The 25,118-nt window shown below is 44.7% G+C and overlaps 1 protein-coding gene across 1 annotated transcript in view; it reads right to left on the bottom strand.

Annotated features, from left to right (window-relative positions):
* EEIG1 (estrogen-induced osteoclastogenesis regulator 1) overlaps positions 1 to 24,843 on the bottom strand; it is a 40,778-nt gene extending 15,935 nt beyond the window's left edge. Inside the window, exons 1-2 of the mRNA XM_072124205.1 lie at positions 24,724 to 24,843; positions 15,889 to 16,670 (exon numbers count right to left, since the gene is read on the bottom strand). Coding sequence (XP_071980306.1) covers positions 15,889 to 16,034 — 146 coding nt within the window. The 5' untranslated portion in view covers positions 16,035 to 16,670; positions 24,724 to 24,843. The remainder of the gene's footprint in view (positions 1 to 15,888; positions 16,671 to 24,723) is intronic.
* Between the last annotated feature and the right edge of the window lie 275 nt (positions 24,844 to 25,118).

Genomic DNA, 25,118 nt, shown 5'->3' with positions numbered 1-25,118 from the left:
TCAGGGATCACAGAAGGTCAAAGTCCAACCTCACAGTACGAGGAGGAGAGAAGGTAGAAACCAGACCCACCAAGAATTTGACACATGCTTACACTTTCCCTTATGGAAAAACAACCCAGTAGATCTAATCCGCGATATGGAGCGAGGCAACGAAAAGCAAAGCGGAGATTATACAACTCATGTGTCATGGAAGAATTCATCTAAACTGCTCCCATAACAAGCAGAGAGCAACATAACGGCGCCACCTAATGGATAACTAAATGAAAAAAATTCATCCTATATTGTTATATGGAACCATAGTGTTTACACACCAGAATTTGTAGGATTTTTTTGGATGTACAGCAGTGGATCTTATTATGAGTGTTTGTAGATAAGCAGTCGGGTATCAGAGGGTTCACTCTCCCCCGCCGCCTGTGTGCCAGCGCCTGGGCTGGGGGGTTATTTCTCCTGCTTGTTTGTGAAAACAAAAGACACATTATAGAGCTGCAGGGATGGAATTTCTCCAAACTCTGGCGTAACAATGGCCGTGCCCTCCTCCCCCCCAGGAGACGCACAAAAGGACAATAAGATGGATGCCACAATTCCTTCTGTGTAACGCTATAGACCTGCGGATCAGCTGCCTGGTACTGCACCAAAAGCCAGGAGAAGTGATGGAGGGGACCGCTGCACCTGCAGGGAGAAAGGGGCAGGCGGCCATGGGAAATCGGATGCCCAGCAGGTGCAGCCTGACCCAACACCAAATAAAAATGAAAGAAATTACAAATGGCACAAAATGAATTCCGGATAAGGGGGGGGGGGACATTTCTTGGGGAAAAAGTTACTTCTGTTAGCGAAAAACACATGCAAAAATTGTTGGGCCGGAGGTATTCCTTTCAGCACCCCTATACACATGCAAGCACTGCTCGACCAGAGGTATTCCTTCCAGCACCCCTATACACATGCAAGCACTGCTCGGCCAGAGGTATTCCTTTCAGCCGCCCTATACACATGCAAGCACTGCTCGGCCAGAGGTATTCCTTTCAGCCGCCCTATACACATGCAAGCACTGCTCGGCCAGAGGTATTCCTTTCAGCCGCCCTATACACATGCAAGCACTGCTCGGCCAGAGGTATTCCTTTCAGCCGCCCTATACACATGCAAGCACTGCTCGGCCAGAGGTATTCCTTTCAGCCGCCCTATACACATGCAAGCACTGCTCGGCCAGAGGTATTCCTTTCAGCCGCCCTATACACATGCAAGCACTGCTCGGCCAAATGCAGTATGGTTTCTAACACTGGTGCCGTGTGCTCTCCTTTCTTCTAGCGGTCTTAGGAAAATTAGATTGTCAGCCTGAAGGGCAAGAACATTCTTTGTATACAGTGATATGAAATATGTTGACACGTCAGGTAGGATGAATATGCATGGGGCGCGGGGTGTACGTGACAGGTGTGCTATGCAAATTAAAATCTTATAACAAAAGTAGGATATTGTTCCTCCTGTCACCGGGAGGAACAATGTACGTCACATGGTGCAGCGTCTTCTGTTCTCTTGATAAGCGAGCGCTTACGTAAGAAGACGAGAACCGCAGAGATGATAGGTTTAGCTGAATAATGACAAGGGCCTGGAGAGAATGACAGGTTACATCCTCACCGGGGCCAGGGGTGGAATTACTGAGCCACAGGGACACATCACTGACACTGTCACCCGAGACCTAAATGTAGAGGACGGTAGAGGCGCGTCCTCCTATATACCTGTCCTTATACCAGGGACAGGAGGGACACTCGCCGTAACCTCCAGGTAAAATAACTGTGTCCCCCGAGACCTAAACGTACAGGACGGTAGAGGCGCGTCCTCCTATATACCTGTCCTTATACATACCAGGGACAGGAGGGACACTCGCCGTAACCTCCAGGTAAAATAACTGTGTCCCCTGAGACCTAAACGTACAGGACGGTAGAGGCGCGTCCTCCTATGTACTTGTCCTTATACCAGGGACAGGAGGGACACTCGCCGTAACCTCCAGGTAAAATAACTGTGTCCCCCGAGACCTAAACGTACAGGATGGTAGAGGGGCGTCCTCCTATGTACCTGTCCTTATACCAGGGACAGGAGGGACACTCGCCGTAACCTCCAGGTAAAATAACTGTGTCCCCCGAGACCTAAATGTAGAGGATGGTAGAGGGGCGTCCTCCTATGTACCTGTCCTTATACCAGGGACAGGAGGGACACTCGCCGTAACCTCCAGGTAAAATAACTGTGTCCCCCGAGACCTAAACGTACAGGATGGTAGAGGCGCGTCCTCCTATGTACCTGTCCTTATACCAGGGACAGGAGGGACACTCGCCGTAACCTCCAGGTAAAATAACTGTGTCCCCTGAGACCTAAATGTAGAGGACGGTAGAGGGGCGTCCTCCTATGTACCTGTCCTTATACCAGGGACAGGAGGGACACTCGCCGTAACCTCCAGGTAAAATAACTGTGTCCCCTGAGACCTAAATGTAGAGGACGGTAGAGGGGCGTCCTCCTATGTACCTGTCCTTATACCAGGGACAGGAGGGACACTCGCCGTAACCTCCAGGTAAAATAACTGTGTCCCCCGAGACCTAAATGTAGAGGACGGTAGAGGGGCATCCTCCTATGTACCTGTCCTTATACCAGGGACAGGAGGGACACTCGCCGTAACCTCCAGGTAAAATAACTGTGTCCCCTGAGACCTAAACGTACAGGATGGTAGAGGGGCGTCCTCCTATATACCTGTCCTAATACCAGGGACAGGAGGGACACTCGCCGTAATCACAAAGAGATGACAGATGGGCACAACAGGGCACAGCGAACGAGAAAAAGGGATGTTCTTACATTTTAAAGAATTAGGGATTACTGCACTGTAACACAATAGCGCACGCACAGGGCTCTGCCAAAGTTAACCCTTTACACTCGTTCTCTTATGCTTCGGCTGGGAAGCGGTTAAAAAAAAGGGGGGGGGTCGATAAAGATTTTTCTGGGGTTTCCATGGCGATGCGAGATGTAGTGGAACCGTGCCGCTTAGTTAAAACTTTTTTTTTCCCCTCTTCAGATCCCGAAATAGCTGAAAATAACAATGCACCGAGCCCACGCCATGGAAGAAGGGGGTAGGGGGGTGTTGCTTATCTTGCATGGTGTTCCTTGGAAATTTTTTTGGAAGGCGCGCTGGTTTACAAGGTGCAGGGCCAGTCCGACTTAATTGCATTCAGATGTTGTGTTCCTCCTCCGGTCCTAAAATTGTTCCCCTGTAAGCCCCCCCCCCCCTCTCATGGCTAGTATCAGATTTCAGGGAATATTTTGGAGACAATGGAAGTATTTAGCCAGCATCACTTTGGCGCGATTGCTTTCTTCTGTATGGGGGGCTCATAGGTGTTTGTTTAGCCGCCGCTCGCTGTTATAGTCACACGGACACGACATGAATACTTGTCACACTTGCTATTCACGGCCTGTACCTTTCCCATGTATGAGAGCGGCCCGGATTCTCGTGTTCCCTGCGTGATCCACACAATGACCTCCTTTTATCCGCAGGCTCTAATGCCCCGGCACTAACAAAGATCTGCTTTACTACCTGTCTATGAATACAGTCTCACAGATCACATCATCCGCAGGTGCAGGCTATAAACTGATGTAGAAAGCGGAGCGCCCCTTTAAGTACTGGACCTGGACCACAAAAAGGGTCCTTATTCAGTCCGAGAACGGCAATCCTATTATTAAAAATGTCCGGACTCTATTGGGTAGTCAGTGATACAATACCTTAGTATTAGTGGCAGGGGTGTAACTTGAGTGGGGGCAGAGGTTGCGGTCGCACCCGGGCCCAGGATGTTTAGGGGGCCCTTATGGTGTCACTTTCCCATATGAGAAGACTATTACTATAAACCATACATTATATTCGTGGGGCCTGGCACAGACTTTGCACTGGGGCTCATCAGCTTCTAGTTACACCACTGATTAGCGGTGTATGTATGTGGCTGTGCTATAGATCTGGCAGCCATGTTTTGTTTTTGTTTTTTGATCTGATGTAAAATTCATGAGAAGTCAATTTACTCTAAAGTAACTCCGACAAGAACTTCAAACGCGTTGAGACATACAAAAGTTATTTTAGGATCTAATGCACATCTGAAGGCGCCAGGGCCGGCTCCAGGTTTCAGTGGGCCCCTGGGCGATAGAGCTTCAGTGGGCCCCTTAACAGTGAACTTATGTAGCGACATTAAAAAACAGACATTTAAAATAGCAAAACACATACGCACAGATATACAGCATATATACACACGCATCCAGTATATACAACACATACACACAGCTATACAGCATATATACACACACATCCAGTATATACAGCACATACGCACAGATATACAGCATATATACACACGCATCCAGTATATACAACACATACACACAGCTATACAGCATATATACACACACATCCAGTATATACAGCACATACGCACAGATATACAGCATATATACACACACATCCAGTATATACAGCACATAGGCACAGATATACAGCATATATACACACACATCCAGTATATACAGCACATACGCACAGATATACACACACATCCAGTATATACAGCACATACGCACAGATATACAGCATATATACACCATACACAGCATATATACACACCCATCCAGTATATACATCATACACACAGATATGCAGCATACATACACACGCATCCAGTATACACAGCACATACGCACAGATATACAGCATATATACACACGCATACAGTATATACAACACATATGCACAGACATACAGCATATATACACACATCCAGTATATACAGCACATACACACAGATATACAACATATATACAACACATACGCACAGATATACAGCATATATACACTATACACAGCATACATACACACACATATACATGCATTTACATATGTACAATCATACTCACCCCAGCTGGATGTCACTCGGTCAGGACAGGGTGGCAGGTGAAGAGGACCGCATAGGAGAGGGCGGCCGGGCTGGACATTCGGCGCGCAGGCGGGGGCGCAGACCGGGCTGAACATTCGGCGCCCCGGCCGGGCTGGACATCCGGCGCGCAGGCCGGACGCGAGACGCTCGGCCGGAAGGTGCGCGGGCCGAGCCGCAGGTGAAGCGGGCGGGCCAGGGAGCGCAGGGCGGGCCAGGGAGCGCAGGGTGTCCCGGGGAGCGGAGGGCTGCGCAGCAACATGTGAGGTGGGTAGGGCAGGGCGGGGCTTCAGCAGCAGTGAGGGGAGGTAAAGGGACGGGCCGGGAGTGGGATGCTGAATTATACTTTGCTCCCGGGCCGATCCCACTACCTCTCCGCCCACCTCCTATGCGGCCTGCAATCAGCGGCGAACCTGGGCCCCGTAATACGGTGCCACATCGTCGTGGTGGGCCCCTCTGGAGCTGTGGGGCCCCGGCACTTGCCCGGGTCAGCCGGGTGCTGACGCCGGGCCTGAAAGGCGCGTCAATAATCACAGCGCTTGTTATATTCATTACCCTACATGTCCTATATACTGGGGGAGATTCATCAGAAGTGTCAGAGGTAAAAATAAATGTTCTAGTTGCCCACTTGTGATAAATCTCCCCCACTCTCCATCTAAGTCCCTATCACTTTACAGAGGTCTATAAGTCCCAGTAATGGTGGTGCAGCTCCGTAACATTCACTTACAACAAACCTGTTACCCATTAAACTACTTTTTAGAATTCCCTCTATTGTTTTAAATCTCACCCGTTTATCTATAAAAAAAAAAAAAATCTCCTCCAAAGCAATGTGAAAATGAGCAGAGATTAGTCAAATTTTGAGGATGCAGGGGGAGCATCACTTTAGATGTCTCGATCTTTGGTTCTATAGCACCTAGAAACCTGCTACTGGTGTCATTCTAAAGGTAAGATTCTCTTCTGCGCTTCTTTCTGCTACAAAATCAAAGATAAAGGCAGTTAAATACATAAGCTGGGAATGCAAGATATAGATAAACATCCAGATCCTGCCCATTTCTTTCATGGAAAGATTTCTTTCCTTCTAAAATCAGTTTTTAAAATTTGTTAAAAAGCCAGAAGGGCTCTGGGAGGCGTTCGAGCTTCACAGGCTGTTAAACTGTGTAGGAGCACTTCCCCCTTCCACTTTGTGAGATCAGGTAGAGGGAGGGGGAGTGCTGAGGAAGCAGGGGTGACTGTAACATCCTGTGGAGCCAAAGCCTGGAAAGGCTCTGGTAACACCCCCAGAAGCCCCTCCGACTCATTTAAATAATTTTAAAAGTTGATTGTAGAAGGAAGGATGACAAATCTAAGAAGAGTATCACAGTCACAGTGCCTGGATCTCTAAGTGAGTGTCCCTTGTTGATCATGCTTTATATTATTGTAGACTTCCCATATTTCTATATGTACTATAGGATCGAAGATAGGGGCATCCGAAGTGACTCTCCCCCTGCAGCCTCTAAAAGTGACTCATATGAAACAGAAGACACTTCTTATCTCATTTTTACATGACTTTGGAAGCAGTTTTATTATAAATAAGTAGGCGAGTTGTCACATCAAAGACAGAATTCTAGTAAGGACATTTCACCCCCTACCATGGTCTGTGTCAATTGTTGGGCCATTTCTGGAAAAAACTAAAAATCAGTCATACCCTGCAGATTTCTGTATGCATCTATAGGTTTGTTGGATCCGATCCCATTACCCTACAGATTTTATGGCCCTGTATAATTATACTCCCTGTACACTCTGTACAAGGAGTAACCCGGGCCTCATGTTGCAATCTGAACGCTTTATGACTCCATGCTGTATGTAGTAGGAGAAGTGGGTGATATATAACCCGGCGTATAAGTAGTTAAAGGGTGAACCCGCTGATACGAGCGTGCGTTCTGCAGATAAGAGGCCACGGGACCCGGGGCAGTGGAGCAGGAAGGATTTTTTTATGATAAACTAGTAACTTCCTAAACAACAGGATTTGAGAGAGGAAGGACATAGGGACAGAGCGATGTTATGGACGATTTCCCAGTGGGTTATGATACTGTACAGGATACACGGGAGAGAATACACTCATACATGCAACATATACAGGCACGACTACATTCACCCACTATAATCATAGAGTACAGAAACAGGACACCAAAGGATTTCCTGAGGGTCATCTTCTCTCCTGGTCACACATTCGAAAGGAAATCACTAAAGAAAAAAAGTAAAAGGTTACCCCACCCCACGTATATGATCAGAGATAAGGTAGATAACGCTTTACTTTGAAGCCCGATATTGTAAGGATGGACAGATGGGAATTGCAGGTTATTAACAAGTCATAAAACCAGGGGAAAAAAGGTGTTTTCAGTAGCACAAGTCAATGGGGTTATTCAGTAACTACATGACGGTACCAATAAGAGAGTAAGAAGATAGGGGTAGGTCCTTGTAGATCATAGTCACCGCTGGTAAATAAATTTGCATTGAAAAGTTATGGCTGAGATTTCACCAAATATAAACCAAAACCCCAAAAAAACAAAATGGACCTGCACCGCAGCTAGGTTATCTTATGCTGCGCTTTTGCCTCCGTGATTAAAATACAGGCAGTCCCCGGGTTACATACAAGATAAATTCTGTAGGTTTGTTCTTAAGTTGAATTTGTATGCAAGTCAGAACTGTATATTTTATCATTGTAACCCCCAGACAGAACTTTTTTGGTCTCTGTGACAATTGGATTTTAAAAATGTTGGATTGTCAGGAGAACCAGGATTAATAATAAAGCTTCATTGCAGACGCCTGTGATAACTAATATAGCTGATCATTGTAGACTAAGGCTAAAGTACAGTAAATTACCAACATCCAGAGGTCCGTTTGTAACTAGGGGTCGTCTGTAAGTCAGGTGTTCTTAAGTAGGGGACCGCCTGTAAAAAAAACTTGTTACATCTCCAGTAGCAGATCCACTGCAACCAAACAATCAGGACAGGGGACCCCCTGTATAAAACCAGAATTATCTAATTAAAGAGGCAATGCCTGTCGGAATATGGGGTGAATAATAAGGGAAGGATCTGACGGGACCTGGAAGTCAATGAATGCACGGAGCGGCTCCTGTGGATACTGGATACCACATGAATGATCTTGGATGTTTGTTTAGGATCCAGCACGTGCCATACGTGTCTGAGTAATCCCATAATGGGCCATTTGCATACGTCTCATTACTACTGACACATGACATCGGTATGTTATAGCATTAATCCTATTTTAGACCTCAACGTCCATAGAGGCAGCACGGTTACTCAGTGGTTAGCACTACAACCTTGCAGCACTGGGAGCCTGGGTTCAAGTCCCATCCAGGTCAACATCTGAAAAGAGTTTGTATGTTCTCTCTGTGTTTGCGTGGGTTTCCTCCGGGTCCTACAGTTTCCTCCCACACTCCAAATCATACTGGTAGGTTGATTATATTATGAGCCCCATTGGGGACAGGGACTGATTTGGAAAGCTCTGTGCAGCGCTGCCTAATCTGTGTGCACTACATATAAAGGAATTATTATTATTGGGTTATGTTTTTATTTCTTTTTTTAATTTTTACAAATTCCTTGGGTTGGATTGATTAGAGTAGCAATAGAGAATAGATTGGGCCGGATTCGGTCCTGATGGCTCCTGCTAATGGGTGGGGTTGCCAGTTATTGACCCCTTTATCGACCAAATACGATTGACCTATTTTAAGGAAAGGGCACATGGGTGATATACTGTACTCTCATCCCTAGATTAGTATTATTATTAGTATATATTAGTATCCTTAGTATACGGCACAGAGTAAAAGCTACACCTGACTACAACTTGCTCCCCTCTGACGCTTCCATGTTTAGGCGTCATGTTTACCCCCCACCCTGGTTAGTTTGTAAATGACACTTCTCATTCATGTATCCGCACAATAGCAGACACCTGCCTGAATCCCCTACAGTCTATGTGGTGTATAAATATATATATATATATATAGCTTCAATCCTAAGGCTGAATGCACATTACGAGCTACGCCCTTCGCTGAAATGCAGGGATCATCTCGGTTTAAAAAAGAGAAAGATATCCGATTTCATTTTCCAAGGACCTGAAACAAGGTGAGCGATAAACCACGTCAGGAGGAACGTCAGGTATTCAGCGTTGTTATCCGAGAGCGCGGCAACTATTGTGTTTCTTGTACGGGGTAAGCAGCGCACCTCCAGAATACAGTACACATCGTTCCTAGCAACGCGCTGTCACCGTGCCACCTACCTGCAGAGGTCACCTCCCCAGGCACAGCGCCGCTTATCACCTGTCAGCCAGCTCCTAGCATGCACAACATCATCTACATCTGCTCCATGTCTGGATATTTACTGTACAGCAATATATTTTCTGTATTTGGCTTTCTCCGAAGTCATTCCTTTTTTGTTCCAGTTGGATTGGGTTGAAAGTAGAAAATTATTTGTATTTGGAAGGAATCACACAAGTTTTTGGGGAAGTTTTTTAAGCCGTAAGCAGATGCAGGTGAAGTATTAGAAGTCCTACATTTCCATTCTTTTATAAATCCACCTCTGGCTTTGGCTCCAAAATTTTTATGCACCATTCCAGGCTTGGAATGGGGAAACGGAGGGTGTAAAAGGTCGCCTGCGTCTAACCTGGAGCGAATTACAGTCTCTGCATAGGCACTAAAGGGGGCATTTATCACACACTGGCTTTAACGTATGATGAAAACCATGCCCCTCCGGATACATATTGGGAGGCTCCGGCCTCAGGATGTATCCACGAAGTGCTGTGTTGTCTTACAATTCTATACTAGGGCCTGTCCGATGTTGAATAATTCTAAACCCTTTGCTTGAACAAGCAAGGCAGAACTTTGTTTACCAGCCCCCTTCATGCACACTTGGCATGGAGGTTCGCCGAGGGGGAAAATAATCTCAATTCCTACAAGGAATTGTGATTATGTCAAGGCTTGTTTGCCAGAAAACTGGAATAAATAATAATGATAATTCCTTGAATTATATAGTGCACACAGATTACGCAGCGCTGCACAGATCTTGCCAAATCAGTCCCTGTCCCCAATGGGGCTCACAATTAAATCAACAAATCATTTGGAGTGTGGGAGGAAACTGGAGGACCCAGAGGAAACCCACGCAAAACATGGAGAGAACATACAAACTCTTTGCAGATGTTGACCACGGGATTCGAACCCAGGTCCCCAGCACTGCAAGGCTGTAGCGCAAGACTGAGCCACCGCTGCATTTACATTGCATCTGAATCGCGTTTTGAAGCATATCAAGGAGGAGTTACTCCTGAACGCAGATGCATTTAGACCTATAATTTTGCATCCGGTTAACACGTTGCAAAACGCGTGTTGCCAATTCTCGAAACGCAAGTGTTGACGTCTAAGATTTTCAAAACGCAATTCAAGTTCAATAAGTAAACACGGCAAAAAATCCGTTTTTGTTGCAAATTCTGAATGTGGATTTTAACCTTTCCAATGCAAAACTTGAACTCTGACCCTGCCCGGAACCGTGGTAAAAGCTGTGGCAGAAATCAGTCTATATGCGCGTGACCCATGTCGGGTCCACTTTCTTCCCGTACCTTGCTCCAGGCAAGTTTCCAAACATATGACACAGGTAAGTGAGGAGGGGAAAGGTTAATTCTGCACGGGAATTTACGGAAAGAAACAATAGAATTGACCGGTAAAGGAGGCAGATAAGTAGAGATAATGCATTAAATCTATGCAATGGAGGAATGCAAACAAAATTTTGGCCAATAGTCTGCAGATTTTTTAGGATACAGTCAGATGTGGTCAAATCCGTGACCGCCAGCTGTATCCAATCGGCCCAGGTATTGTCCTCAAACTTGTGCCGACACAGGGAACTGGGGATTCGGCTGCACATGGTTGCTGGTCCATAAATAGGCCAATTATCACAAACTCCTGATTCCAGTAATAGCAGTCCTGCTTCATATGACTGTCAAAATTTAGCATCTACATCAAAAGATCCTTTATTTGTCCTTGGCAAAAAGCAGAAGCTTCTGAGAATCCCCCCTTAGTTCTAGGACCCGGACAATGAGAGATCAAAGACGCTGACCGCATCGGACAATCGGACTCTGGGGCGTCAGACGCTTATTCTGGATGGATTTAGACAACTTATCAGAAAGGTCCACTCCGTAGACTGCCATTTAATTATTAATGGGTTTCAATCACAACGTCGCTGCAGTGCATTATGGGACCTCAAATGTCTGGAAATCAATTGAGAGTTAATAAAAATACACGCCAACGACTTAATTAACCAGGTTCTACCACTAGGAGAATGGACCAGACTCCAAAACTGTGACCCGTCAGACCCATACTAATGCTCTATGGGAATTTTAATGCACCAGTATGATAAAAAGTAGAAAGTAAACATCTCAATTGCCACGAAAACATAACTGCATATGGAGTCGTGATGAACAAGAAGTCATGCTAGTAATCAGGGGCGCAACTACAGCGGTAGCAGCCGCTAGGGGGCCCGCAGCGTCAGGGGGCCCCGTCATCTGACTTGCACCATTATATCTATACTGTACTGCACATGTCCAGCATAATATGTATATAACATATACTGTGATGTATATATGCAGTATCTGTGTATATGGTGTCTGTATACACTGTATGTGAGTATGTTGCATATGGCACTGTATGTATGTGTATATGCACATGAGTGTATTTATAGGTGATTGTAACTCGCATGTGTGAGCATACTAATATGTATATTTTATTAATTGGGAAGGGGGGCCCCATGCAGCTGTATGCCCTCATAGACCTAAGGGCACGATCTCCTTCCAGCGCTGGCAGTAGACGCCACTCCAGGCGGCCAGATGTCAAATTCCTTCCAACTCAGCGAGTGATAATATGGAGAAAAACAAAATGTAATGACACATCAAAAGGGCAAAGAGGCAAAGGCGTGAACAGGAGTGGTAGTCCTACCGTCCAAGGATGGAATAATAGCACCATCATCCTGGAACGGATCCAGAGAGGAGACATCTATGCATCCCTTTCCACTCAGATGTAGCAGAGTTGAATTTGTCATTGAATCAATTTATTTATGCAACGCAAGTAGTACACACTCGGCACTGCTACATCTATGTGTAGCAATAGCTAGAAAACAGAATGCTGAATGACCAGCAGTGACATTTGTCTATGTGGCAATTCCCAGGAAATTTTCCTGATATCCCATCTCACTGCGCTCAGCTTTCCCAGGCCCTGACGTCACCATGTGCTTGACTTATCTTGGATCTGTCCCTATGGTTATCAGTTTTCTACGTGAAGAAATAACCTGATGTTTGTAATGCAACGGCTGCGATTCAACCTCACATCCGCCTGTCGCTCCACCCTGCAGGTGTGAATAGGGCTCAAAGGATAACTAAACAATTAACTCACACATGACCACAGACAAGTCGCTATAAAGAACTAAATGGAGCATGAACAACTAAAAGCAATTCCGGGGCCTGATAAATTATAAATAGTCAGAAATGGCTAAATCTGATAGTTTCGAGGCAGCAGCGGAGCCGGCGTTTAGGCGGATAGAGAATTCTCGGGAACGTAAAGTGACAGGTCTATCAATCATTTAAGAAGCACAACATGTATAAGAGTCACACCGCGGGTCATGTGCTCCGTGCAGCGACCTACGAATTTGCGGATTCCAGAGTAAAGCTCAAGACTAAGTCATCGGACAGTGTGCCGGGCCATAAGACACGGTCCTGTGATCCGAATGTGTATGAGAGGCTACAGAGAAGATACTTTGTAAATGAACTGACAATTACGTGTTAATCTTCTCGGACATCTGAGAAACAAAAGCTGGTGATCAGGGAAGCAGTATAGTGGGAGAGCAGAGCCAAGGGGGGCAGGGGCTGCATCACACCTGGGTCCCATTGCCTAAGGGGTCCCAAAGGCCTCCCTTTGCAGCAAAATGAAATATAATTTGCATCACAGATTTAACATAATTAGGGGCATATAATAAAATCCTGATCTTTAACGCCGCATTCACACTATGCGTTTTGAAACGTGTTGCAGTCACATGAGACAGAAACGCATCTCAAAAAGCATCCAAATCTTAGGTCTGTGCATCCATTGTAAAACTTTAACCATTCTGCAGAAAACTGTAAATGGTGCGGTTTTGGATAGAGAATCCTTTGTGTAATTGAGTTTTTCAGGATATAATTATTTACAAGTTGTGTACCCCGAGCGTGCTCACACATTGCGCTTGAATTGCATTTAGAAACGCAAATCAAGCCCAGTGGACTGGAGCTTTTTCCGAATGCAGATACATTTAGACATAAAACGCTTGCAATCGGGAAGAGGCAATAAGTCTTTTGCATTGTTTTCCGGCACAACACGTGTTGCCCCTTCCTGATAGCAAGGTGTATCTGGAATTGGGAATAGCCCCTACCTGCAGTGCTTGAATTGCGTTACTAAACCCAAAGCGTAAACGTGGTGCTGAGGTTTGTGCTTGCCAACTTTACCAGAGAATCCTATTACTAGAAACCTTCCTGGAGAGCACTACAAGTCTCAGGATGCCCTGCCTTGAGAGCTGTAGGTAAACACTGCAGAGGTGAATCACTTAGTGCGGTCTAATCAGAGCCCTGTACGGGGATTAGGTAACAACTGTAAAGGGCAGGTTGGGACCAGCAGGTACCAGCCTCACCTGTACAAACACAGACACCGCTCTACCCTGTGCACACGTGTGCCGCTCCAACCTGCAAAGTGTCGCGTCATGGAAAACCTACGCATGCCTGCATGGAAAGCTGCATCCCAAAATATTATGTAGGGCTTTATTACAGGATAAGGAAATTATTAAGTCATAGGAATAACAAGTAAGATCAGTAATTTCCATTTTTCGCAATAGAAGGGGCATCTCCTCCTGGGAGAAATCAGAACGCCCCTCATACACAAGTCCAGAGTCGTCTTCTTCTGTCAAGTTGCTATTCAGCCGTCTCTCAGTTACATCTGTTTCTTCCTTTTCGGAAAGTGACAAAAGGACTGTCATTGCCGCTCCCTCGGGGGTTATCACCCCAAATTTCCCAGGCCTCTGAATAACAAATCTGCCTAGTTATACAGCACAGCATCCTGCACTCCGATGCTGCTACATGACTGGGTATACTTGCCATTCAGCAGCTTGGGAAAGTTGGTCTTTGAATGATTTTAACCCATAAACAAAGACAATTGGAAGTTGAGCAACTTGAGAATGGAAAGGACCATTAATATCGCATCTATAAATCACCATTTGGGTGTGATAGACCACTAACCATTTGATGTGGGTTAGAATAGACACATATTAGCAGATTTAGGTTTGGCCCTGATTATAATACAGTTATATATCAAAGTCTTGCTGTACAAGGGGTTAAGTGTAAACGAGGTGTTTACAATAGCAATTACAATAACCTACTGCAACAAAGGACAAATTCAGCTCTGCTACACCTTGAGAATTCATTTGTACAGTGTTGTATGGGTTTCCGAGTTATAACTTGATAAGTACTGCCAACACAAAATACCCTTACCCCCACATTGGATGGCATGTTATACCCTTACCCCCTTATGTGACAGCTCAATTACCTATTTATGTATCAGCTCATATTTGCCCTTACCCTCCTGTTTGTAACCTATACCTGCACCCCCCCTTATGTGCCAGGCTATATACTCTTACTCGCTTGGATGGCAACTTATACATTACAAGGTAAATTTTATGTCCTTATACCCGCTCATGTATTTTAATACTATGTTATACACCTTGTTTACACTTAACCCCTTGTATAGCACCTTATATAAATTTGTGGAACAACTCTGTAAGTTTTGCCCCCTTGTCTGACAGCTGACCCCCACCCACATGGGTGGCAGCTCATATACCTATATGGGTGGCAGCTCATATACCTATATGGGTGGCAGCTCATATACCTATATGGGTGGCAGCTCATATACCTATATGGGTGGCAGCTCATATACCTATATGGGTGGCAGCTCATATACCTATATGGGTGGCAGCTCATATACCTATATGGGTGGCAGCTCATATACCTATATGGGTGGCAGCTCATATACCTATATGGGTGGCAGCTCATATACCTATATGGGTGGCAGCTCATATACCTATATGGGTGGCAGCTCATATACCTATATGGGTGGCAGCTCATATACCTATATGGGTGGCAGCTCATATACCTATATGGGTGGCAGCTCATATACCTATATGGGTGGCAGCTCATATACCTATATGGGTGGCAGCTCATATACCTATATGGGTGGCAGCTCATATACCTATATGGGTGGCAGCTCATATACCTATATGGGTGGCAGCTCATATACCTATATGGGTGGCAGCTCATATACCTATATGGGTGGCAGCTCATATACCTATATGGGTGGCAGCTCATATACCTATATGGGTGGCAGCTCATATACCTATATGGGTGGCAGCTCATATACCTATATGGGTGGCAGCTCATATACCTATATGGGTGGCAGCTCATATACCTATATGGGTGGCAGCTCATATAACCACACCTTTTTACATAGCCACTTATATCAATAAGAAATCCCCTTATACATCCTTACCCCTTGCAATGCTGTATATACACACTTTACCCCTTGTGTGGCAGCTGACATATTCCTGCCCTTTGCACCTCAAGTAATAAACACACATTACCACCATAAAAGTGCCGTCAGGAACTCTAAGGTCCATTAAAGTGGCATTGTTACCTGTACTTGCACCACAACAATTAAAGACCCATCTTATTTTCAATTGCAAATAAAGGCAGCCCCATAAAAATGCTAATTATATACCTAACAAAAGGCACAAACAAGACCATTCAGGTCACGCTGGGAGTAAACAGATCATCTATTCAGACCCCTGGTTTCTGGCTCAAGTGAGGATCCCTGACCGGTCACTTTCCATGTCCTTACCTGCTCGACAAGCTAACAAAGTCCCCTCCGTCCAGCAGCCGGACTTTACAGAAGAGGACCCCATTCACGAAAGGGACGGCTGTCAACTCCTCCAGGGTAAAGATGGTCTGGAACTTAAATTTCTTCTTCTTGGTCAAGAACGCCATGAGTGACCCACAGAGGCGAGAAGGCTTCTCAAAGCGTGAGGTTAAGAGAAAGCAGATGGAACTTGAAGATTTGGGAAGGAGGAGGGGGGGTAGGAAGGAATTTTTTTCCCTTGTTTCAAAGAAAACAGCAAAGTCCTTTATCGCCCGTCAACTTCTATGTATCTGTGGTTGGGGTGTCCGGCCCTTCTTTGGGAATGGATGCCCCAAGAACTGATTGATAAGAAGAATGATCTTTGGAGCATCTCCAGGGGTAGTAGGACTGGACCCGCAAACTCCAAACCAGCAGAGATGGGGGTCCCTTTGAATTTCTGCGCCCTCCTGCACTTGGAGGGGGACAAGGTTTCTTCTGGTGGTCTCCGCAGGCAGAAGGTGCAATGTGTGTGCGCGTTACTTTACTTATCTCCAATGGGACGTGTAATCTCGGAGAGAGGGGAGAGCTCTCAGCTTGTTCCTCCCGAGGCTGTGGAGGTTTAGCCAGTGATCAGCAGGAATCTGAACTCAGCAATGGGCTGCTAAAGACTCCTCCTCTACCGGCTCAATGGGAGGTGGAGGGGGAGGTGGGCGGCTTCTCCGGCTCTATCCAGCACCCTTCTTCTTATAGGCACATCATCACCCTCATCATCATCGGCGGCGGCGCTGCAACAAAACAAACACATCACTGTGTGAGAAAGAGACGGAGATAGGAAAACAATCTGCAGGCAGCGGAGACGAGGCTCATGGACCAAAATCATCGCTGCCCTATGTACAGTCACATAGGATCTCACACTGTGAATGGCGCATGTACCCAATCCATACGCCAGACATACCTCTAGGCCCCCATACACCTAAGGGTCAAAGAGCATCCTCCATAAGGTTAATACACAGGGAGACTTCATAGAAAGTAACCCACATAAATTAAAATAAATAATTATAAAGTATCTATTTTTTTTCTTCCAATTGTTTGCAGAATTATTTACTATACTTATATGTCATGATCTATTCGGTTTGTGCTCAAAATGGCCCCATGATCAAGTACTAAAAAATCTTGGCTCAAAGTACAGGCGGTCCCCTACTTAAGAACACCCGACTTACAGACGACCCCTGGTTACAAACAGACCTCTGGATGTTAATTTACTGTACTTTAGTCCCAGGCTACAATAAACAGCTTTAACAGTTATCAAAGGCGTCTGTAATGAAGCTTTATTGTTAATCCTGGTTCTGATGACAACCCAACATTTATAAAATCCAATAGTCATAGAGACCAAAAAAAATTTTGGCTGGGGTTAGAATTATAAAATATACAGTTCCGACTTACATACAAATTCAATTTAAGAATAAACCTACAGAACTTATCTTGTACGTCCTGTATACAGATATAGCTAATCGTTCTGGATCATTGGAGAGTAATACGCACGTATATAAAACACATTATACGATGGATTTTCAGGTTATTGATATGAAACCTGTCCACAAGTGGCGATCCGATACCTGACACCCCCAATGATCCGCTATTCAGAGCAATCTTAATAAGCATATTCCATTCCCCCGTAATCTCAACAGATCTGTGTTGGATTATCAGATTAAAGCTAGTTTTATTATAATGATAATAACATTGCACCCTACTAACCCTCCCCCACACCATTTACCTAACCCTGGGCAAAGTGACTTAATTCAAATTGCTATAGCTAGTCAATGAAGATGCAAACACTGATATCAGTCCTTGGAGCTTACAATCTACACAATGTACACAAACACTATGGATAAATTCAATAGAAAGTCAATCATGACGGCCGCCACTGATCAAAGTCTTATTACTCCATTTTCAGGGTAGGCCGGTCTAAGGTGCGGGATAAATCTAGTTTAAGTTAGCCCCCCCATTCCAATTCTGTTTTGTATATGCACATCCATTACTTAATAATCTTCTTTCCCAATAGTGGTTTAATAATTTATATTACAATAATTATAATATTCTTTTATTTGCTATCTCAGTCCTCCATGTCCTGATGACCTGGCGAGTGTCCTATAAACAAGTGTTTATGGACATCAGCCAATCAGAAGGGAGAAAAAAAAAAATCTGAACCAATCAGGAGGCAAGGGGCGTGTCTTAGACCACCTCAATCACTCTATAGACGTTGTAGCTACATTTAAGTCACAGTCAGAGTTAGGAAACAATCACAGTGCAACTATAATGCAAAAGGGGGATTCAAAAAGAATTCTGTGTGATACGTTCATTGTACTACACTACGGTATATAGGGACACACATCACGCTATGGCTGCCCACACACACAACCATATTCATATCATCATAGAAAGTGACAGAGGAGTCATGTGTGCCGACATATGTGATGACAAGACAAGCAGCCGTGTTTATACAGTAACACAGACTGACGCTGCGCTGAATAATCCCAGCAAACAGATAAAATGCATATATTAAGAGTTAATAAACGATAGGTTATAATGTATTAAATGTGGACTCCCACAGCAGCACTGATGTTAGAGGATTGCTGACTCAGTGTTTCAGAAATAAAGGGGAATTTTACCTATAAATGTAAAAAAGGCTGGATTACCAGATGGACTCCCAGGGTGCGCACCCCGGGGCCCCCACCAATTTAATATTAAGGCAGGCCTCCACCAGCAGCAATGTCTGAGTTTAGCGTGACAGCGTAAATGTATTATAGGGAATGCAGTAGATGTCCGATTGGTGAGGAAATCACAGCTGTCACCTCCTTGATCCCTTGACTCTTTTGCCAATGGTATATCACTCATAGACTTCAATAGAGAGAGTGTACTCACACATTGCCCCCCATCACATCTAATATTTGAAGGGTATAGTGGGATACTGGATCTTAGTTATAACCACCACCAGTTTCTGCCATCAATGATAATACATTTTTGAGGATGCCAAGGCCAGTCCATGTTTCTAAAAATGTCACGTGGGCCACATAAATAAAAAGTTTATGCAAAAATTTTCAGCCCAAAAGAACTGACATGGGAGAGAAGGATACCTACTGATCAGTGACGGTGCCATCTGTCTGACCCACCACTGATCTCATAGGGAATCATAGATTAAATCCAGGAAAGTTATTGTTATTATTATGATAAATTGAGGAATAATTGCGTCTCAAAAACGCTTATTAAATTTCCTTTTTTTTTTTCAAAAAGAACTCACCTCTTCCATCTACTTAATGGGGTTATAAGGAGGTTCAAAAACATGGCTGCTTTTTTCCAAAAACAGCGCCACACCTGACCGTGGGTGGCATGTGGTATTGCAAAGGAGCTCCATTCATTTCTATCAAGCCGAGCGGCACAATCCATGGTCAGCGCTGACCTTGTTTTTCAACCTCTGGACAACCCCTTTAACCACAGCAAAGAAGAACCTTGTACTTGAGATGCAAATGGAAAGGAAGTTGGCTCTAGGGCTCCCCCCTAGGGCAGAGGAAAGAACAACAGCTCCAGAGACAATTTGATGCAAATCTTGGTTAGTATCTATCACATTTGCATTCCAATTTGGCTCAGTATATTGACTAGTTGAACTCTACCCAATATAACAAAAGTATCCGGATGTTATCAGCCAAGGCCGCGGCGTTACCTCCGTACAGAGCAGAGCCCGTCCTTCTAGGTCAGACTGATACAAAGGTAATATTCATCCTGGTACAGGGACATGGTGCTCGAGCATTCAGGTGCTAAGAGGCCGACGTCAGGAGAGGATGAAACGTACAAAGTGTTCTGCTTTGTTCTGTCCGGCTCTTATATCCGTCCATGTAACAAAGAAGAGACAGGGGGGACATTTACTTGTGTTCCTAGGACCTTGTGCCCCACATTCAGCAGTGTCTAGGAACAGATCTTAAAGGACAACACCACTAAAATGTTTAATCATCCATCACTTTGCTTGTGGTTTTATACAGCGTTTTACTCAAAATAGTAACTTATGGAGCTTAATATTCCCCATTCTTCTCATAGTCGCCCTGGATTGACAGTACATCACTGTTTCCCCTGACAGTATATGTGACTTTTAATATTCACAATTCAACTTAATCTGCCCCAATCAGTCCCAGTCCATTAACTAAGGCCGTGTTCACATGTTGCACTTGAACAATGTTTTGAAGCGCAATTCAAACACATGAATTGGCAAAACAGCACGGTGGCTCAGTGGTTAGCATTACAGCCTTGCAGCGCTGGGGTCCTGGGTTCAGGTCCTACGGTCAAAATCTGCAATGAATTTGTCTGTTCTCTCTATGTTTGCATGGGTTTCCTCCGGTTTCCTCTCACACTCCAAAACATACTGGTAGGATGATTAGATTGTGAGCCCCATTGGGGACAGGGACTTAATTGACATGCTTTGTGCAGCGCTGCGTAATATGTGTACATGGTGTTGCTCATTCCCAAACACAAATGTTTAGGTCTAAATGCATCCGCGCTCTGCAGTAACCCCTCCCCAATTGCGTTTTAAAGTGCAATGTGTGCAGGCCCAGTCTCACAATGTATGTTAGAAGAAACGTATATCCCTTTAATTATGTATTTACATACTTTGACTCAGTATAAGGAAGTTCAACCAGAACCAGTGGAGTGACACTACTGGTCCCAGCACACCCAGAGTCCCCGGGACGTGCATTACCGGATGGCTCAACCCAGAGATCAGTCACTGGTTTCTTTCCGTCTTTCTGGTTCTTGAGTCACCAGGAAATTCATGGAAGTTACAAGAGATTCCATATAGAATATTAATATGCAAATTACTTTATCATAGGATTGGATATAGCTTCCAAAATTACGCTGGCGACTCCGATTACTGTGCCCCGGAGGAGACTCAGGAGGGCGAGCGGCAGGTGCAGGGACTTCCTCCACTTTCTTCTGAGGAACTTTTTAGGAAGAAGATTACGCAACATTTACAAAAGGTAAAATAATCACATGACGAGATTCCAACGGAGGTTGCATAAACTTGCCGGATAACATTGGAGAATTTTTCCCGTGGACGGATCGGGAAGCAGGGAGAGAGGTCGGCTGGGATTAAGTGCAGCTCCGCTGAATTACAGAGGGGCTATTTTTGTTTAGGTCTAAATCCTTGGTGGGAAAAACTATATGACTTCCAATTACCTCTCCACAGACCTTGTACTAATCCAGCAAAATGTGACCCAGCAAGAGCTCACACATCTTAAAGTCACAACAACTCATTCCGGGGAATTGTAAGAGCCAATTGTTTACTGTTGTCCTTGAAATCCTGAACATAAAGGATAGATATCGCCCCCCCATTGTCACCATTGCAAAACTAAATGACCTCACTGATGCCGCTTATCCCACGAGAATCACAGTATCCGAATCCTATTCATACTTTTAATCCATAATTAAGAATCCCATTTCCATATTGACGACACACAGCATCATCCCGCAGGATTTAGGCTCTAGACTTCATAGACTTCAACTCCTTACCAAGCACAGCGCCAAGCATTGTATAGTGGTGGTGTTTGGTATTGCAGCCTATTTGAGGTGATATTGCAGGCCTTTGAAGCTGAAAAGTGGGAGTGCCTAGTATCAGACCACCATAGATCTCGTGACTGGGGGCTGGGGGTAGGGTTCGAGGTCACAGACCACCAGTCTGAGCTATCCTTACATGTGGTCAGACAGATGCCCTGACAATTTTATGTTTTGTTAGGACTTGTAATAAACCGCTCGCATGATAATGGCTTGGGATAAGCATTTATATTTTTGGCGAGCCTTATAAAACATCAAAGTTTCTGAAGAATTATAGGGAGTGAGTAGACGCCTGCCCGACTTCCCTCGTAACTCATCTACAATTTATCTCCCTTGTCAAGGACAGACCTCGGAGCGGCCTGTGGTCTATTTTCTGTGTAAACATCATAACCATCGCCTTAGTGGACTGCAGCCAAGGCTGGCAAAGGCATCATAGAGCTAGGGTGGGCACTATAGGATTTATATCACTGCCCCCACAACCCGCTGTCCGATAAAAGGGGTCATAAATATTCCTCCTTACTAGAGAAGACGAGCTAAGGACCACCAATCTAGTAACTGGGGGGGGGGGGGGGTCGCAGAGATTAGACATTCTGTGTTATTGGGAACCTTTCAGCAGATTTTACCAGCCACCTAAGGTAGGGTATGAATTTCCTATTTTATATAAAATTTGCCCGTTTACCCATAAAAAAAATTTCCTCCAATGTCATGTGAAAATTAATATAGTAGAGTCATATTTGCCCGAAATGAGTCAAGTTTAGAGGCTGCTGGGGGAAGGTCACCTTAGCTGGTCCTATCTTCAGTTCTATAGAATCTACAAATATGCTTTAAGTGTCACATGAAAGAGAAGATTCTCATATTTCAGATCACATCAGGCTTGTGGTTCTGTTCTAATGAACCAGAGATAGCTAATGACATATTTGGAAATGTAAGCTGCACATGAAAATCCAATGAAAGCCTTCTATTTAACTGCCGGTATCTTTACTTCTTTATATCACAAAATCACAAACCTGGTACAATATGAAAGATAAGGTTCTTATCTTTAATATGACACCAGCAGCATATTTCCAGGTACTGGAGAACTCAAGTTAGGGGCTTCTTAATTAACTCCCTTCCCCGCCCTGCAGCCACTAAACTTGACTCATTTCTGGCAAATATGACTCTTCTCTGCTCATTTTCACACAAATGAGGTGTTATAGGTAAATGCTGAGATTTCACATAAAAGAGGGAATTATGGAAAGGTAATTTCATTCCCATAAGGGGGCTCGTAGTTTACTGGGGGCGAGTCCCTTAAAATGTCCTCAGTTGGAAAATCCCATTAAATGACTGAACGCTTGTTAAAATGATATGAATACTTCACTTATTTTTAGTGAAACTCATAGTGAATGACAAATGAGTCAGGAAAATTGTCAGCGACAGTGCGTCAGTACGCGCCGCCTACGTAGTGTGACTCTGACTTTCACCCGCTGACATGGTGCCACGTTGAAGACATGACGTCCGTTCTGTTGGATCCCATTCACTTAGCGAACACTAGTTACGGTAGCTCATACATCAGTCAGTCATGTTACTACATAGGTCATAAAAAAGTCCTGAAATATGAACCCCCAACCCACCCACCTAATGGGCAGAGATAGCGAGGAATATTAATAGCTATGGATGATTCAGGGTCCACCTGGACCATTAAGGTGGAACTGATGATGTCTCAAAACTGTCCCTAATGCAAGATATTATAGAAGGATCAGGCATATTAAAATTGAAATATGCCTGATCAGGGAGGAGATAAACCATGGCAGCGGCTCATTCCTTGATTACTGGTGCACAAACATGAACACTTGGCCTATGCAAGTATGATATTCTAATGTGAATGTCCACCCTACGTGGAGAAAAATCCAAATTTCCTTTTATTCATGTTCTTAAAATTAAGGAGTAAACACCAGACAATCCAAAAATGACAGACCACTGGTAAATAAGTAGTAGCTAGTCATTGAGTGATAAATGTGTGCGTTATATCACAATCATTCACTTGTATACTTCAATCATGGCTAGTATTAGTACTATAGATTCTTTCTACAGATTTTGTTGGAATCACAATATTTGTTAATATATATATATATATAATGTATGCTTTATAATGAGTACATCTCACCTCCCCTGACATGTTTGTGTTAGTAAATACCCACATCATTCATAAAATAACAAATCTAGCCCTCTGTGTCATGCAATTCCTCTGTTATTCCTCCTAACAATGTATGAATACATTGTCAAGTGGGTGTTACCAGTTGAGGGAGGGTCCCTGAACAATCTGATACTTTCAAATCAGTGCTGCTCGTGTCAGATACATCTTTGACAAGGAGGTAACAACCAGTTGTCAAAGTATTCAAATGTTTCTAGGAGGAATTACAGAGGAACACATACAGAGTTATAAGAAAATATGCTCCTGTTTGCTGGGTGGTCCTGTGATCAGTGGGGATCCCAGCAGTCAGACCCTCAGCTAGTTATTCCCTGTGAATAGGATAAGTGAGGTACAACCCCTTTAAATACAACAGTCCTATAGAAATGCAGAAGGTGTTATCTATGCGTTTTACTACTCAATTGTCTTGAGATACTCAGGGATCTTGCACGTAAGACCCCTCTACCCTATAGACCTTTAAAGGAAATTTTTAAAAACATAGCTCACTCATCCAGAAACAGCGCCACCCCTGTGCATAGGTCGTGTCTGGTACTGCAACTGAGTTTCACTGATGTGATCTGGCGAAAAGCTGCACGAGCGCAGATACAACATTGGGAGAGATGTGACATTGTTATTAGGAGAAAGCACCTATATTTTTCTTCTAGTGTACAACCCCTTTAAGGGTGACTATTTCTCTGCAGCGGCGCATCTGTTGCGACTATAACCCCCGTATAAGACCCTGGTTGTTCTTGTTGCTGACATGTTACCAGAATGAACAGACAATCATGTAATGCCATGATCAAGGGATGGAACCCCCCTTTAAATTAGCTGATTAGTTGCTATGGGCAACAACAGTCACCCTTTGTGCTAGTTTTTGTATACAGTCCCTGTCAGTACACATGCAGCAATGAAGGGGTTACTAGGTAGCCATCAGTAACCACAACAAGCCAGGCAGTGCCACGTCCATCTTGGTCAGATCCTGGCACTGCAGGAGCTCGCCTATGTGATGCCCCCTATGCACTGCCCCCTGGGGTATGTCCCAATACCTGCTCCATGTGTGGGCTGCAGCCACTTACCTGCACGGTCCTCAGCTCTTCTCTGCTTTCTGCCCCAGACGCTCGCTCACCATAGACCCCCACAGTCCCTTTACGCAATGTACGTAAGAAGCGCCACGGCTCCAAACACTGTCACCATAGACGACTACACAACTTACGCAATCTACGTAGATGCCGCCAACTCTTCGCCTTCCAGAATACCGACACGCGGAATTCATAGCAGCAGTGACGCGACCTGGTGGAAGACGCGCAGTGATTGGAAGGTTCTCACAGGCTGCAGGAAATCTATTGGCCGGTTACAGCAGGCGCTGCATTTGATTGGCGCCGAGATTGACGTTGTGCTGTGATTGGAGGATAGATCAATTGAATCGCCGAAGCTTGTGTTTTGGGCTCAGATACAGGCGCTTGATGTGCCT

The sequence above is a fragment of the Engystomops pustulosus genome, chromosome 9, assembly GCF_040894005.1.
Source record: "Engystomops pustulosus chromosome 9, aEngPut4.maternal, whole genome shotgun sequence".
Taxonomy (NCBI): Eukaryota; Metazoa; Chordata; class Amphibia; order Anura; family Leptodactylidae; genus Engystomops; species Engystomops pustulosus.
Note: the sequence above shows the minus strand (reverse complement) of the source record. Positions and strands in the feature narration are given on the sequence as shown.